Source organism: Lithobates pipiens, unplaced genomic scaffold, assembly GCF_037356315.1.
Source record: "Lithobates pipiens isolate NorthernLeopardFrog02 unplaced genomic scaffold, aLitPip1_a1.2 Scaffold_8, whole genome shotgun sequence".
Taxonomy (NCBI): domain Eukaryota; kingdom Metazoa; phylum Chordata; class Amphibia; order Anura; family Ranidae; genus Lithobates; species Lithobates pipiens.
The window spans coordinates 114,850,981-114,865,729 of record NW_027507903.1 but is presented as its reverse complement, the minus strand read 5'-3'; the positions used below and the strand labels follow the sequence as shown (position 1 = coordinate 114,865,729).

Here is a 14,749-nt window from a genome sequence, read left to right as displayed (position 1 = left end):
CGCCTCATCAGCGCACTTCAATGAAGGAGAAAAATTACCTGTTTGCAAAATTTTATAACAAACTATTAAACATGATTTTTTATTTTTATTTTTTGCATCTTTTTTTGTTTGTTTAGCGAAAAATAAAACTCCCAGCTGTAATTAAATACCACCAAAAGAAAGCTCTATTTGTGGGAAAAAAATGATAAAAATTTCATTTGGGTACAGTGTTGTATGCCCGCGCAATTGTCATTCAAAGTGCATCAGCGCTGAAAGCTGAAAATTGGTCTGGGACTGAGGGGGGTTTAAGTGCCCAGTAAGCAAGTGGTTAATGTGGGCCCTGCAGGTCTGTTTTTTCCAGCATGGGGATGTACAGGTATTGTGTGCATCCCTGTGCCGGTGTCTCAATAATTTCTATTGGGACATGTGGCTGCACGGACAAAGCTGCTGTGTCCAAATGTGGCATGTGGGTGAATGCAGGTCCCTGAATAAACCGTGCACTTACACTAAACCACATGTTATATTAGGACAAGGCGGCTGTGTGTGCGCAGCTGCATGTCCCAATAGAAATTAATGGGATTCCGCCACAGGGATGCACGCAACACCTGTTCATCTCCGTGCCAGGAAAACGCAGACCTACATGAAGCCTGCAGTAAAGGGACTTGTGTGAATGCGCCGTATAAATGAACCAATATAAAGCTAGCACCTGCTTTGTTAATTAGTGTAATAAATGATTGATGTTCTTCTTTTCTATACAGCCTCATTTACAAAGCCAATTTTGCATCTGGAACCTAGTGAGGGCCTTAAACCTGGTGATCATGTAACAGTGACATGCCATACTTATCGTGGATACCCAGAGGCCGAAATACTATGGCAGGATGGAAAAGGACAAAACCTGACAGAAAACATCACAACTTCACAAGTGGCCAATGAAGAAGGCTTGTTCCGCGTTCAGAGTACTGTCCATGTCATCTTGGAGACCAGTGACACATACACTTGCTTGGTATACAATCCCATCCTGCAGGCGGTGACTCATGCATCTCTGAGTGTGACAGGTCAGTACGGAATGTACAGTCTTTTGTTCTGCTCAGTGTAGCAGATATCCAGGCTTTTAGATTTAATAAGGTACAGATATTCATAATTTATTGCAATTCAAAAATTTGTAGACTGTTTTAAAGAGGTTGTAAACCCTCAAGTTTATTTTAACCTTAACGTATTCTATGCAATAAGGTGAAAAACCTCCTGTGATGCAGCAGCACCCCAGATCCCCCCCCCCCCTTTTACTTAACTGAACCTGGTCTTTCCAGCGACAAGGATGAGCACATCAGCTCCCGCCGGTGTCTCGGGTCCCGATTGGATAGATTGATAGCAGCACAGCCATTAGCTCCCACTGCTGTCAATCAAATCCAATGGCGCGGGAGCCGGGGGGCATGGTCGATTCCTACTGTCTGTGTTAATGGATTCAGCAGTAGGACACGGGAGCGCGCTCGCATGAGTGCCCCCAGGAGAAAGCGATTCTCTGTCAGGGCACTTGATGCAGGGAGAGGAGCCAGGAGCGCCGCTGGGGGACCACAGAAGATAAGGCTCGGGGCCACTTTGTGCAAAACCCTTGCACAGAGGAGGTAAGTATGACATGCTTGTTGTTTAAAAAACAAAACAAAAAAAATAGACTTTACAACCCCTTTTAATCTGTAAAAATCATCCAAAATTTTTATTTTTGGACTGACGCAAAGGTGAATTCTTTTGATCCCATTAGAACCTTTTTTATGAAACTGAACGCCACCAATTTTTCTAAGCCAGCAAAAACATGGATTGAAATTCATTCAGTTCAGCAGGGACTGGCTGAAATTTGATCCATGTATGAGCAGGCTGATTGTACCCAAGTGGATCGATCAACTTGGGTACAATCAGCATATCTGCCAGTGGATATAGCTGTCAGTAGTATCCATTGTATTCTGCCGGCCAGGAATGCTCCCTGTGCCCCCTGCTGGCAAAATACAATAGTGCAGCGGGCGGAATTCCCCCATCAGCAATGACTGTGTTGATGGGGGAATCGCACAATGTTCTTTACTTCCACCTATGATATGAGGAAGGACGGTTTGGAGCATTTGTCATATTGGTATTGCTCTTTGTGTCTCTGCTGGGGAGAATTCCCCTTTTTCTGGACTTGGTGATGATGCGGAAAATTGCATGAGTTCTTACAAAACACTGATGGTCTAATTTAGCCTTTTCAACCAGGGTGCCTTCAGTTTTCTTTAGGGGGTACCTTGGCAATTGCCCAGAAATTGTATACAAGCCAGCAGGTGTATCAAGTGGATCAAGCTTACCCTTTAGTTACACAAAGCTACAGGTTTGCATTATGCGCCATTACAACCTTTTAGCCTCTGGTATTATAACAACCATCAGTTGTCATAAGTTGATAAGCTGGGTTCCCATTAGCCGAGTGATGGAAATAAACTGAGGGAGAAGAGAAACATTGCCATACTAGTTGGTACAAGTGAGAAAAGGTGTGTATAAAAATAAACAATACCTACTCCATGATAAATGAACTGTTACTCTGTTATTCTGTGCATATGTACAAACATTTTAGGCAGGTTTGAAAAAAATGCTGTAAATTAAAAATGCTTTCAGAAATAGAAGTGTCAATGGTTTGTTTTTTATCAAAATGTAAAGTAAATGAACAGAAGAGAAATCAAATCAATATTTGGTGTGACCACCTTTTGCCTTCAAACAGCATCAAGTCTTCTAGGTACACTTTTCACACAGTTTTTAAAGAGACTCAGCAGGTAGGTTGTTCCAAACGTTTTGGAGAACTCTGTGGATGTAGGCTGCCTCAAATCCTTCTGTCTTTTCATGTAATCCCAGAAAGACTTGATGTTCTGTGAGAGCCAAATCATCACTTCCAGCACTCCTTGTGCGTCTTTGGCTCTTAATGACATTGACTGTATGTTTGGGTCTTTGTCCTGCTGCAGAATATATTTTGGGCCAATTACATTCCTCCCTGATGGTATTGTATGATATATAAGAATCTGCCTGTGTTTCTCAACGTTGAGGACACTATTAATCCTGACCAAATCTCCAACTCCATTTGCAGAAATGGATCCCCAATCTTGCAGGAACCTCCACCATGCTTCACTGTTGTACACTCATTATTGTACCGAGCTCCAGCACTTCGGCAAATAAACTGCCTCCTGCTACGGCTAAATATTTCACATTTTGACTGGTCAGTCCAGGGCACCTGCTGTAATTTTTCTGCACCCCAGTTCCTATGTTTTCATACATAGTTCAGTCACTTAGCCTTGTTTCCATGTCAGAGGTATGGATCTTTGGCTGAAATTCTTCCATGAAAACCACTTCTGGCCAGACTTCTGACAGTAGATGGGTGTTCCTGGGTCCCACTGGTTTCTACCAGTTCTCTGCTAATGGCACTGCTGGACATCTTCCGATGTCAAAGGAAAGTAATCATGAAGTGTCTTTCATCTGCTGCATTAGGTTTCCTTGGACGACCAAAACATCCACGGTCCTCAACAGTGCCCATTTCTTTGTGCTTTTTCAAAAGAGCCTGAACAGCACCTCTTGAATCTGGGGTAGTCCACTTTGAAATCTTTGCCGGGCGAGACCTCACTGATGCAGTATAACTACCTTGGCTCTTGTTCCTGTGCTCAGTCTTGTCATGGTGTATGTCATGTGCCATAAAACTGTCTTCCACAAATCACATGAGTAGCAGAGTTTGGCTGTTTAACCACTTCAGCCCGGGAAGATTTGGTTGCTCAATGATCAGGCCATTTTTTTCAATACAGCAATTTAAATGACAATTGCGTGGTTGTGCGACCCTGTACCCAAACAAAATGTATGTATTTTTTTTTCCCACGAATAGAGCTTTCTTTTGGTGGTATTTGATCACCTCTGTGGTCTTTATTTTTTGTGCTATAAACAAGAGGGTGATTTTGAAAAAAACACTATTTTTTACTTTTTGCAATAATAAATATCCCAATTTTATTTTAATTTTTTAAACAAATTTTGTCCTCTGTTTAGGCTGACATGTATTCTTCTACATATTTTTGATAAGAAATATCGCAATAAGCATATATTGATTGGTTTGCGCAAAAACTATAGCATCTACAAAATAGGGGATAGATTTATGCCATTTTATTATTGTTTTGTTACTAGTAATGGCGGCGATCTGCGATTTTTTTTTTTTTATCTGGACTATGACATTGCAGAGGACAAATTGGACACTTTTGACACCTTTTTTTGGACCATTGACAATTATACAGCTATCAGTGCTATAAAATGCACTGATTACTGTATAAATGTCACTGGCAGGGAAGGGGTTAATACTAGGGGCCGATCAAGGGGTAACTGTGTTCCCTAGGTGTGTTCTAACTGTGGGGGGATAGCACTGACTAGGGGAGGAGAGAGATCGTGTTCATACTTAGTATGAACACACAATCTCTCTCCTCTCCCCTGAGAAAACCAGGATTTGTGTGTTTACACACACAGATCCCAGTTCTCGCTCTGTTACGAGCAATCGCGGGTGCCTGGCAGTCATCGCGCCCGCTGGGCACTCACTTTGACTCCGGGTACATGCTGCGGGCCTCCTACATCGTCTTAAAGGGCCAACTTACAGCTATAAAGGCTCACCCAGGGGAGCCATTGTGTCACAGTATAATTGCAGTGGCCGGTCGGGAACCCGGTTAAATCTGCTACACAGCTGTTTCTGTTAATGTTAAGTGTTTTAACCTTGATAATAATTTGGTAATCATTAGCACCTGCTTGGTATAATTGGTTAATCATACACCTGACTATAATCCTACAAAATCCCTGCTTTGTGCAAGTGTACAAAGTATGCAAGTGTAAGATTTAATGCTGGTTTGAAGCCAAAGAATAGTCACACCAAGTACTAGATTTTATTTTGATTTTTCTTCTTCTCTTTGCATTTTGTAAATTGATATTAAAAAAAAAAACACACAAAAAAAATATTTTTTTAAAGCATTTTTACATTACAACATTTCATCCCATCTGCCTAAAACCCTTGCACAGTGCTGTATATGTAAAAATCCAAATGATAAAAATGTGTGAAAAGACAACCATAATCACTGCTGTTTTTAATGGCTAACTTAATAAAGGTGTGTTTTGCTTTGGAAGAATAAATAACCTCTAACGTTGAGTGTCCTACATGTTGTTTAGTTTTTACATTTTAGAATGGTGTGCCTCAAGATTGTGCAGAGTTTTAAAAGGCGCCTGGACTGAGAAACACTGGTCTAACTGATGCAATGAACTGAACTTCTTCTTCCTTACATCTACAGGGCAGCATCTCTCATTCCCACTGGTGGCTTTGTGGGTGACAGTGGGGCTTTGTGTCTGCCTCCTGGGTCTCCTTGTGGCTCTTGCCTGTGTATGTCGAAAACATCTAAAACAGACCTGTGAGGAAGAGCAAGAACAAGAGGAAGCAGGTAATAAGCATAGGATTTGGCAGTATTATTTTCCATACAGGAGGTGATGATTATCTAGGATGTTTAGAGGGAGAAACATGAAGCTGATAGACGTGCTGTAACTTTTATAGGGAGGCAGACCAGCTCAAACACTAAACCTGTCACTGAATATTCAATTTCCTTCCTTCTAAGCAGGCAACATGGAACAAGAAGAAAATGGAGAATTGAAGACAGGTATAATTGTTAAACTCCATAGGTGTATTGCATTTCTCCATTTAAAGATGGTTTTGTCTTCATCATCATGTTAATAAGCCTTCCGCTTTATACTTCATTCAGATCTATTTTTCTAAATCCCTTACTTCATTTGCATTGTATCTTGCTTTGGCTTAACCCATGTGCAACATATAAAATCCATTAACCGCTGCAGTTAAAAATCATCTTTCATTGATCTGCCTTCAGTACTCTGTCAACTTCTTAGGCATTATTGGTATTTTCTTGTCTTCATTCCATCAATTTTTATGTTTTACAGCCATGCAGCCCCTAAAATCCAGCACATTAGAAGGTAAGATGGTAGAATCTTCTAAATGTTTATGTAGCAGACTGAATCATGCCCGATAAGGGACTGACCAGAAATATGAACCTAACAGTCACATCACACATTTTAAACGTGTTCATTGTTGGAATTTGCAGCTGTCAAGTAAAAACAAATTAAAGTCCAATTAATTGCTCAGGTAAAATTAGTTAAATAGATTCCATTCGCAAAACAAAATTGTTTGCTGTCTTACAGTTAATTTTCATTGCAAAGGAACCACAGAGTATAAAAGCTTGTCCCCTGACAGTTGCTGTCAGGGGGCATGCTGTCAGTGGGAAAAAAGTGATCTCTTGGCAAAAGGCCAACACCCCCCTACTGAGACATACCTATAGCTCTGCAGTCATCAAAGCTCTAGCTCCCTGCTAATTGGAGAGCTCTGGCGCTATCTCTGCATTGAACCTCTGCAGAAATACCGCTGTTTCCACTGGGTGAGCAAGAATCCCACTCTGCAGCTCTTGGTAGGGGAAAGGCTTTTCATCTCAGGCTCTAGATGCTTTAGAAAGGAAACATATATGCAATCTGATTCAAATAATGTGAAATGCAGCCGGTTCACACATGTGCGGGCAGCCGCAGTGTGGTTTTAAAGAGTCCTGTGTGTTTTTTAATCCGATTCAGATGCAATTTCCAATAAAAAAATTACACCTGAGCCGATGAACAGAACCGCACTGGACTCCTGCGCTAAACCTGCAGCTGCATATATGTAAAACCAGATATAAGACATTGAATGCAGATTATAAGCTGTGTGTGTGTGTGTTTTTTTTTTCTTTATACCATTCATGCATTAATATGTAACTGCTGCAAGAACTTATGAGGGAGAACTAATTATTATTATTATTCAGGATTTATATAGCGCCAAAAATTTACGCAGGGCTTTACAATATAAACTATATTTTAATAAGCGTACTGTTAGTGCAGTTATCTTTTAAAGTGTGTATGAACCCTAACATTAAACAAGTTCTATTTGCTCCCTTTTTTGATCTGTTAAATATACCACTAAAAGTGTTTTGTTGCTATATCTGTTCAATACGTTCTAAAATACCTGTTGGATCATGTCAAGAAATTCAGGGATGTCTATAGAAGACTGCTCATGGCTGACACCAAGTCCTAAAAGTGCTGTGTGTTGTAAGCCCACTACAGGACTTACGAGTGAAGTCCATTTCTGGCAGATAAGTGGGTATTTTTCTGTACTTGCAGGGTCTTTAACCTCTTAAACTTTTTTGGGTGTGTCCTATAGACTCAAAGAAAAATTCAAATGTACTTACTAAACCCTCCCCACATGCTCAAATTATATATCTATAACTATTCCATTGATAAAAGGTAGGATATCTAATGTGCACCAGTATTCCAAAAAAGCTATGAGCTGTGACAAAATAAAAAAAACACAAATATTTCAATTGCATCAAATAGGAGAAAGTTTCTTCAAAAGATATCATACAGTGTATCTTTTTTTTTCGTATCTTGGTCTATTTTTCTTCAGAAGCACCTCCCAAAAAGCAGTTCCATGACTTCCACCTATGCTCACAGATACACTAACAGGTTTTCAGGTCAGAAAGTGCTTAGCTTGACACCCCCTCAGTGTCACAAGTTCTTTTGATCTTCTCTTCCACTCAGGCAATATAAAAGCAATTAAAAACTCCACTTAGTGTGGTACCCTTTAAAACTATTCAATTTATTATAAAAGCAACTTGCACTCACATTTGATGGAGCTCCTCCCACATGGCCACGTCACTCATTCAGTTTCCGGTTATTGAATGCTTAGGTTCCATCAGCCATTGTGGCTGACGGCTCTTAGTTCTCAATGAGCTACCAGGGCGCTAGTGAGTTCTAGTGAGTGTGCCGGAGACTGAGATTGTACCTGTGATCTGCTGATCGTGGATGCAATGCTCTGCAGGCTCGGAAAAAAAAATGCACATTTTTATTTTTTACCTAGGGGGAAAAACAAAAGTGCATTTATTTATTTTAAAGGTGAACTTATCCTTTTTTAATGTTTTTAAAAACTTTTTTTTTTCTATTGAACATTTGTACTTCTATACAATGCGTATATGGGTAGCCATCTTTGCTTATTATATAAGCAGACCTGCTTCCTGGTTTTTAGTGCTACACATTAGATCTGATTTACTGTCACAATGCATGTCTTTGCTCATTGAAAACCATGCATAATGTGAATTATATTTCAAATTTTGGTAAAACTGACTGATTTGATTTACAAATTGAGCATTTGCTCACTCTAGTGGTTATTCTACAAATCTCTGTATTTAGTAAATATAAACAAATGGAAGCGTGTACATTTAAAAATCTGAAAAAGCTACTTAAAGGTTAACACTGCAATAATACCTCAAACTGGAAACTTGTTAAATACACACTAGAGCTGCACGATTCAGGCCAAAATGAGAATCACAATTTTTTTGCTTAGAATTAAAAGATCACAATTCTCTCACGATTCTCGCGACATAAAATCTTTCACATTATACAAAAAAAATGGGCTAACTTTACTGGTTAGTTTTTTGTTTTGTCTTAAATTCATTAACCACTTCCCGACCAGCGCACACTGATGTACGTAGGCAGAATGGCACAGACAGGCAAATGGGCGTACCTGTACGTCCCTTTAAATTTGCCGCCGTGCCAGCACGTGCCCGCCGCCGGCCGACCGGGACCTCCATGAGTCGGATTGCAGGTCCTGCGAACTCTATGGCTGTGGGGATACCCGCGTTCGTCTCACGGGGAGTCAGAATGGGGAGATGCTAATGTAAACAAGCATCTCCCCATTCTGCCTAGTGTCACTGATCTCTGCTCCTTGTCATTGGGAGCAGAGATCAGTGACGTGTCACACACAGCCATGCCCCCCCAGAGTTAGAAACACGCCCCAGGACTCGCTTAACCCTTATACTGCCACCTAGTGGTTAACCCCTTCACTGCCAGTGTCATTTACACAGGAATCAGTGCATTTGTATGGTCCCAAAAATGTCTGTGTCTGCCATAATGTCGCAGTCACAATAAAAATTTCTGCTTGCCGCCATTACTAGTAAAAAAAAATTGTAATAAAAATTCCATAAAATGATCCCCTATTTTGTAAACGCTATAACTTTTGCGCAAACCAATCAATAAACGCTTATTGCGATTTTTTTTTAATTTTTATTATTATTATTATTATTATTATTATTATTTATTTATTTATTTTTTTACCAAAAATATGTAGAAGAATACTTGACTAGAGTAGTGTGCCCTATATAGGGGAGGGGAGGGAGGAAAGGGGATTGGTGTATCAAGATAGATAACTGAGGCTATTTCATATCAGACACAAAAGAGTGTGAAGAAGTCTCATAAATGTGATATTAAAAATATTCAGATCGCAATCTATCTGTATAAATTAACTCCTTCTAGTGCAAAAGTGCTTAAATAAATTACATGCAAAATATATCAATGTCTAATCAAAATAAAAAAACATTTCATTTACAGCTCAGGAAATTGTCCATATAGGCTACTGCCATATGAAGTGCAACGATGTGATAATCCAAAAAAAACACATAAAGTGCAAGTGCCAGTATTAGTAATGTTCATGCAAACACTGCAAGCAATGTGCAAACTTCGCAATAATTGCAATGCTACATGTGTCCGTGCAAACGACATAAAAAACTGTGCAATCTTCAAATGACTAGGGATGTCCCAAATAAAGTGCTAGTGCTCCCAGGTAGTGCAACAGCAGAGAGAGGGTGATTCTCCTTTCCTTTTCTCCGTTTGTTAAGTGGATGGATGTCCCCTTACCTTACTGCTGTAAGGTTACAACATAAAAGTGGGTTTTGGAACTCTTGTATGTCCCCAGGCGGGGTATCCCCAGGGCGATTTCACTAGTATCTGGTCATCTCTAGGTACACGAATATACAATCTCTCTTTTCTCATCAATGTAGTGGATGGACCTCATAAACGGGGCAAGAGGAATGCTTGATAGTGTAGTATTGTTTTAAAACTTTTTTTATTGCAGCAAAATAACACGGTACTCATTTAAAAATGTAATAAATCAGCAGTAACAGAGACGAGCGGCGAGCTCGTAGACGTCACTTCCGGTATCTCGTTTTCCGACGCGTGTTCTTCACAGTCACATGATTTCATTAGTCAATATCGCGATAACGATTCTTGACAATTAATTGTGTAGCTCTAATATACACTATACTTTTCCTTTTAATTCATGCTGGTTGTGAGAGAAATATGTAGGATACCATTACTGACTTGTCCATTTGAAATGCTAGTTTCCTTGTTATGCAGACTACACACTATCATATTTTCTACAGATTTTTTTTTTTCCCTTCAGATTTACTAAAACCATATAATATGAGGTCAAACCTTAGGAGTTTCAATGTTTAGGCAATCAGGCAGGCCCTTCCACTACATGGTTTTGGTAAATCTGAAGACAAAAATCTAATAGTGTGTGTATAGGGCTTAACATGGAATGAGTATAATGACTAAGAATTCTGACTTTTCTCTGATACTCAAAAAAGCCAGACCCAGCCTGGAAACTAGTATGTTTAGGAGGTGCCCAGTATGGCAGCCCACGTGCTTTTCTCATTGCAGGCGTACTTTAATCAAATCCATGTCAAAATAGGTACAGTATTATAATCAAAGGTAAATTTTAGAAAGAAAATATTTGTGGCTTCAAGCATCTCCATTTCTGTTTTTATAGGTGAAAATACTTCTTCCTTGGAGTGAGAATGTTCATGTGAATCTGAACAATTTCAGCATTTTGAGCTTTACCTAATACACACTGGACTCGGTGCTGGAAAATCAAGGGACTCTTTATAGATTTCGCAAGGCGTGCGGGACTTGCCTTCCTGTGATCTTAATATGGTCCATTTTTTTTATTGCAGAATTTTATTTGGAGATGGGCATGTGATGAATACTTTTTAAACCGCTTTTCCACCTTCAACTAGATAGGTAAAAACCTTTTGAGCATGTCCCTCATGGGTAAGTAGCAGGGGGTACCCCACTCCTTGTCCTCTGTCAATCAACTGTTTGAAACAAAAACTTTCCAATATTTTTATTCAGAAAATTATTTAAAAAGTACACAGTCAGCATTTTCCATTTTGATAGGAAGTAGTTTCTCATTAACAATAGTGTAGGTCTGTTTTTTCCCCTTCATCCATATGAAGTGACTAATCTCCTTGTTTGGGTATAGGGAGGTTTCCATCGACATCCAGAGTGGCCTGGACTGTCGTGAGTGGAATCGGGTTAATTGGGCCAGTTGCACTGCATGATAGTACTTAATCAAGTCAAGCACTCCTAGACCTTCCCTAAGTTTTGGAGTGTATAATGTTCGTCTATTCACCCTGGGTCTTTTAGCTCCCCAAATAAATTCCAACAGTTTTGCCTGAAATTTCCTCAGATCAGACACTAGTATTGATATCGGGAGGGTGCTGAATAAGTATAAAACCTTAGGCAAAATGGTGAAATTAAACTCTTAAGTAGCTATGAAGCTGTTTCTGTTTGGAGTTGATTAGCTTTCTTGGCAAAATGCAGCCGTTCTCAAATATCTATTTGTCTTCCTTGGAATACCAAGGCAAGGTCAGGTTTGACCCCAAAACAACTAAGTTGTTCCAAGCAGTTGTAGCCTTAGAGCTGCTTCTTTGTTTCTCGGTACAATGTTTTTTTATTGAAAAAAACAGGAAAAAAAATAACATTATATATTTGTGAAACAAGTAATTCTTGTGCAGGAGAAATACAATGAATTAATATAGTGATTACAGAATAGTTGCATAAGTTTGATTGTACAAGGATATAGATCAACGTCATCTGGCTAATGATGCTGGAAGTAAATGTGAATATCTGGGCTCAGGGACCCAGTGCTAAGTAAAAGGAGAGAGAACGGGGACCCCATCCACTGGAGGTAGGAGGATGGTAATGGGAGGGGGGGGGGGGGGTTAGATAACACACTATGGTGGCCAGTAGAGCCCATGCTAGTCAGGTGAAGGGTTGGAAGAGCGTATAACCACCATGGGGCCCACACTTTGAGGAATTTGGAGTGAGAGTCTTGAAGGATACTGGTCACCTTCTCATGAATCATTAGGGTAGTTGGGATGCTCTTCACCTCTGCAAACCGAATTGAAAGTCTCTTCCAGGCTCTGGTAATAGCACATTTGGTGGCTATAAAAAGGTATGTGGCCAATTTCTGGTGATAGGAAAAGCGGCCTGGGACTGGCCAGTGGAGAAGTACATGTCTGGTGTCCCTGCGAAACAGCACATGGGAAAAAATTAGTGAAGAGGCCAAAGACCCTCAACCAGAACCCCACCAGTTAAGGGCACGACCACCAAATGTGGATCTCGTCCCTGCGCCGGCCACAGCCCCAAATATCTATCACTATATGGCGGGTTTGAGTGAGCAATATGGGTTGAAACCCAGTACCAGCAGAGGAGGACTTTATAGGCTGCCTCCAAGGTGACTGTTAAAGGAGCATTTGGCTACGTTTGACCAGGCCTTACTCCAGTCCTCAAGATCTGTGGGGGTTGCTAAATCACTCTCCCATCTAGAAATATAGGAAAGGAACATGGACAAGGCACCAGTGTTCAAGGAGAAATAGACCTCAGAAATGGTCCTGCGGGCTCCTGTGGAATGTTGACCGTTATGCTTGAAGGCCATTGTCTGGAATGGAAAAGGATAAGTTGCGACTGAGGGCAACTATCCAGTGGCAGAGCTGCATCTAGGGGAAGAACTTTTTATAGGGGGTATTTTGTATGTCTCACGGAGCAAGGGCCAGCAGGGAAAAAGAGCGGGATCCCAGAAAGTGATGGACCTGAGAAAATCCATGGGCGAGCCACCAAGAGAAGGCCTGGGCTGTTCTAACCCCGATGGGAGGAGAGGGAGAAATTGAGACCAGAAAATCGGACCGCTTCTTAGCTAGTTTCAAACAGTGAATTGGTGACAGTTTAAGCTGAGAGACCCCTGTAAAGAAAGGGAGAGGGACTGCATGCAGCAGTTCCCATATGTTAGTTGCATGTGGAAAACCTCTTTAATTTTGTAATCTAGGGTATAGCCCTGTTTACTTGCATTGCATAGAGTCAGTATTGTGAACACTGTATTGATATAGAGCAGGGATATGCAATTAGTGGACCTTCGGCTGTTGCAAAACTACAAGTCCCATCATGCCTCTGCGTCATGTGTGGTTGTCAGTCTTGCTATGCCGCATGGGACTTGTATTTCTTCAACAGCTAGAGGTCTGCTAATTGCATTTCCCTGATATTGTGATATAGAGTATCTGTAGTTGAAATGATTACACTTGTCACTAGAGAGTACATTTTTATTTTTTAGCTCACAGAAGCCAGCAACATGCCTTACCCTTTTAGTAGATGAACAAGTGGTTGTAAATGGTCAGCATAAACAAATCAAAATTTTGTATACTGTAAAGTCTTGTTTTGTTCCAAAAGTGTAATGTAAAATGTATGTTACTGCTCCCAGTGTTTCTGCTGGTCCAGAATCCTGCATGGGAGCACACTGAAGGTGTTCTGTGACTAATAAGAAGCAATGCTGTGCCTTTACTATATTGCACATTCCTATGGCAGTAAGGATTTAAATATTAATCTGCCAGGAAGCCAAAACTAGTTGGATTTTAGTGATATTTTATTATTTGTATGTGTTTTGTTTTTGTTTTTTAAATAAACTGCTTTACTTTAATGGTCCATTGATTTGTGTTTTTGCCATGTTGGTAGCATCTCGGGAAATATCTTTAAAGTCTTAGGGCATTTATTCAAATCAGTCAAATTATTCAATTAAACTTGGGGTTTTCAATGTGGAAGGTACTATATATTTAACATTTTCTTATACTGTTGTGGGTCCTTTGCGTTAATGGTGAATAGGGGTAAGCTACCCTGAGGTTTGAAGTCTTCGGCCAGACATTAAAGGAGAAGTTTGGGTTATAAAATAAACACATACTCACTCCCATGCTGCAGCATCTGTCCCTTGCTGGCTCTGTGCCCAAGAACTGAGTGATCACATGACAGCTGATTGCTCAGTTCTCTGCTCTGACCCTCGAGTGCTCATTGGAGCCACGGGCAGGAGGGGGAGAGGGGGCGGGAGCAGCTGGTTCAGGCTCTTGGCAGCACTCTGAAAGGCTGAGCCAGCTGCCAATCGGATATCTGGGTGGATCCTGACAAAAGGATCGCTATCCTTCTAGAACATGAAGTTGCTCTGTGACATAAACCAACTATGTGCACTCCTGGGACCCACTAGAAGCATGGCTAATAGCTTTAGCCATAGTTCCCTTTTAAATTTTCTACATGGGTAAACTCGGATGAAGCCCAGCAAACAATTTCTTGAGAAAATGTTGAGTCTGTGGGCTAAAACGGTGTTAGTTAATTCACTAAAGGAAATAAATAAATGCATGAGCTAAAGCATTTATTAACCCAAAAAAACATCCTGTTCCTTTAAATCATGTTATACAGCACAGTGCCTGTGCTGTGTCATTTGGCCCTCTGTATCACCTGAAATACCTGTCTGATCCTGCGAGTTGCTAACCTCCCCTTGTACACTGACTCCAATATATCAGGGCTGCTGAGCTCTGACACCAGATTCAGTACGTGCCTCCATCATACGCAGCCTGCTCTGTCTCCTGTGTCCTCATCACCCTCCTCTCCCCCCTCCCCTCTCTGAGTGTTTGCTCATGTCAGCCCCAACCCAGCCCCCCCCCCCCCCCCCCGCTGCTCTCATAGTTAACATTAAAAGCCCCATCCCCTTTGTATTAGGACAAGAAGTTCCCCTGTG

The 14,749-nt window shown here is 40.8% G+C and overlaps 1 protein-coding gene across 3 annotated transcripts in view; it reads left to right on the top strand.

Annotated features, from left to right (window-relative positions):
- CD276 (CD276 molecule) overlaps window positions 1-13,668 on the top strand; it is a 36,707-nt gene extending 23,039 nt beyond the window's left edge. For 2 of the 3 annotated variants that reach the window (XM_077471823.1, XM_077471825.1), the window contains 5 exons: window positions 738-1,034; window positions 5,289-5,435; window positions 5,607-5,648; window positions 5,944-5,976; window positions 10,682-13,668. In XM_077471823.1, the coding sequence (XP_077327949.1) occupies window positions 738-1,034; window positions 5,289-5,435; window positions 5,607-5,648; window positions 5,944-5,976; window positions 10,682-10,707 (545 nt within the window). In that variant the 3' untranslated portion in view covers window positions 10,708-13,668. The remainder of the gene's footprint in view (window positions 1-737; window positions 1,035-5,288; window positions 5,436-5,606; window positions 5,649-5,943; window positions 5,977-10,681) is intronic. The other variant, XM_077471824.1, reaches the window with a different exon arrangement.
- The last annotated feature ends 1,081 nt before the right edge of the window (window positions 13,669-14,749 follow it).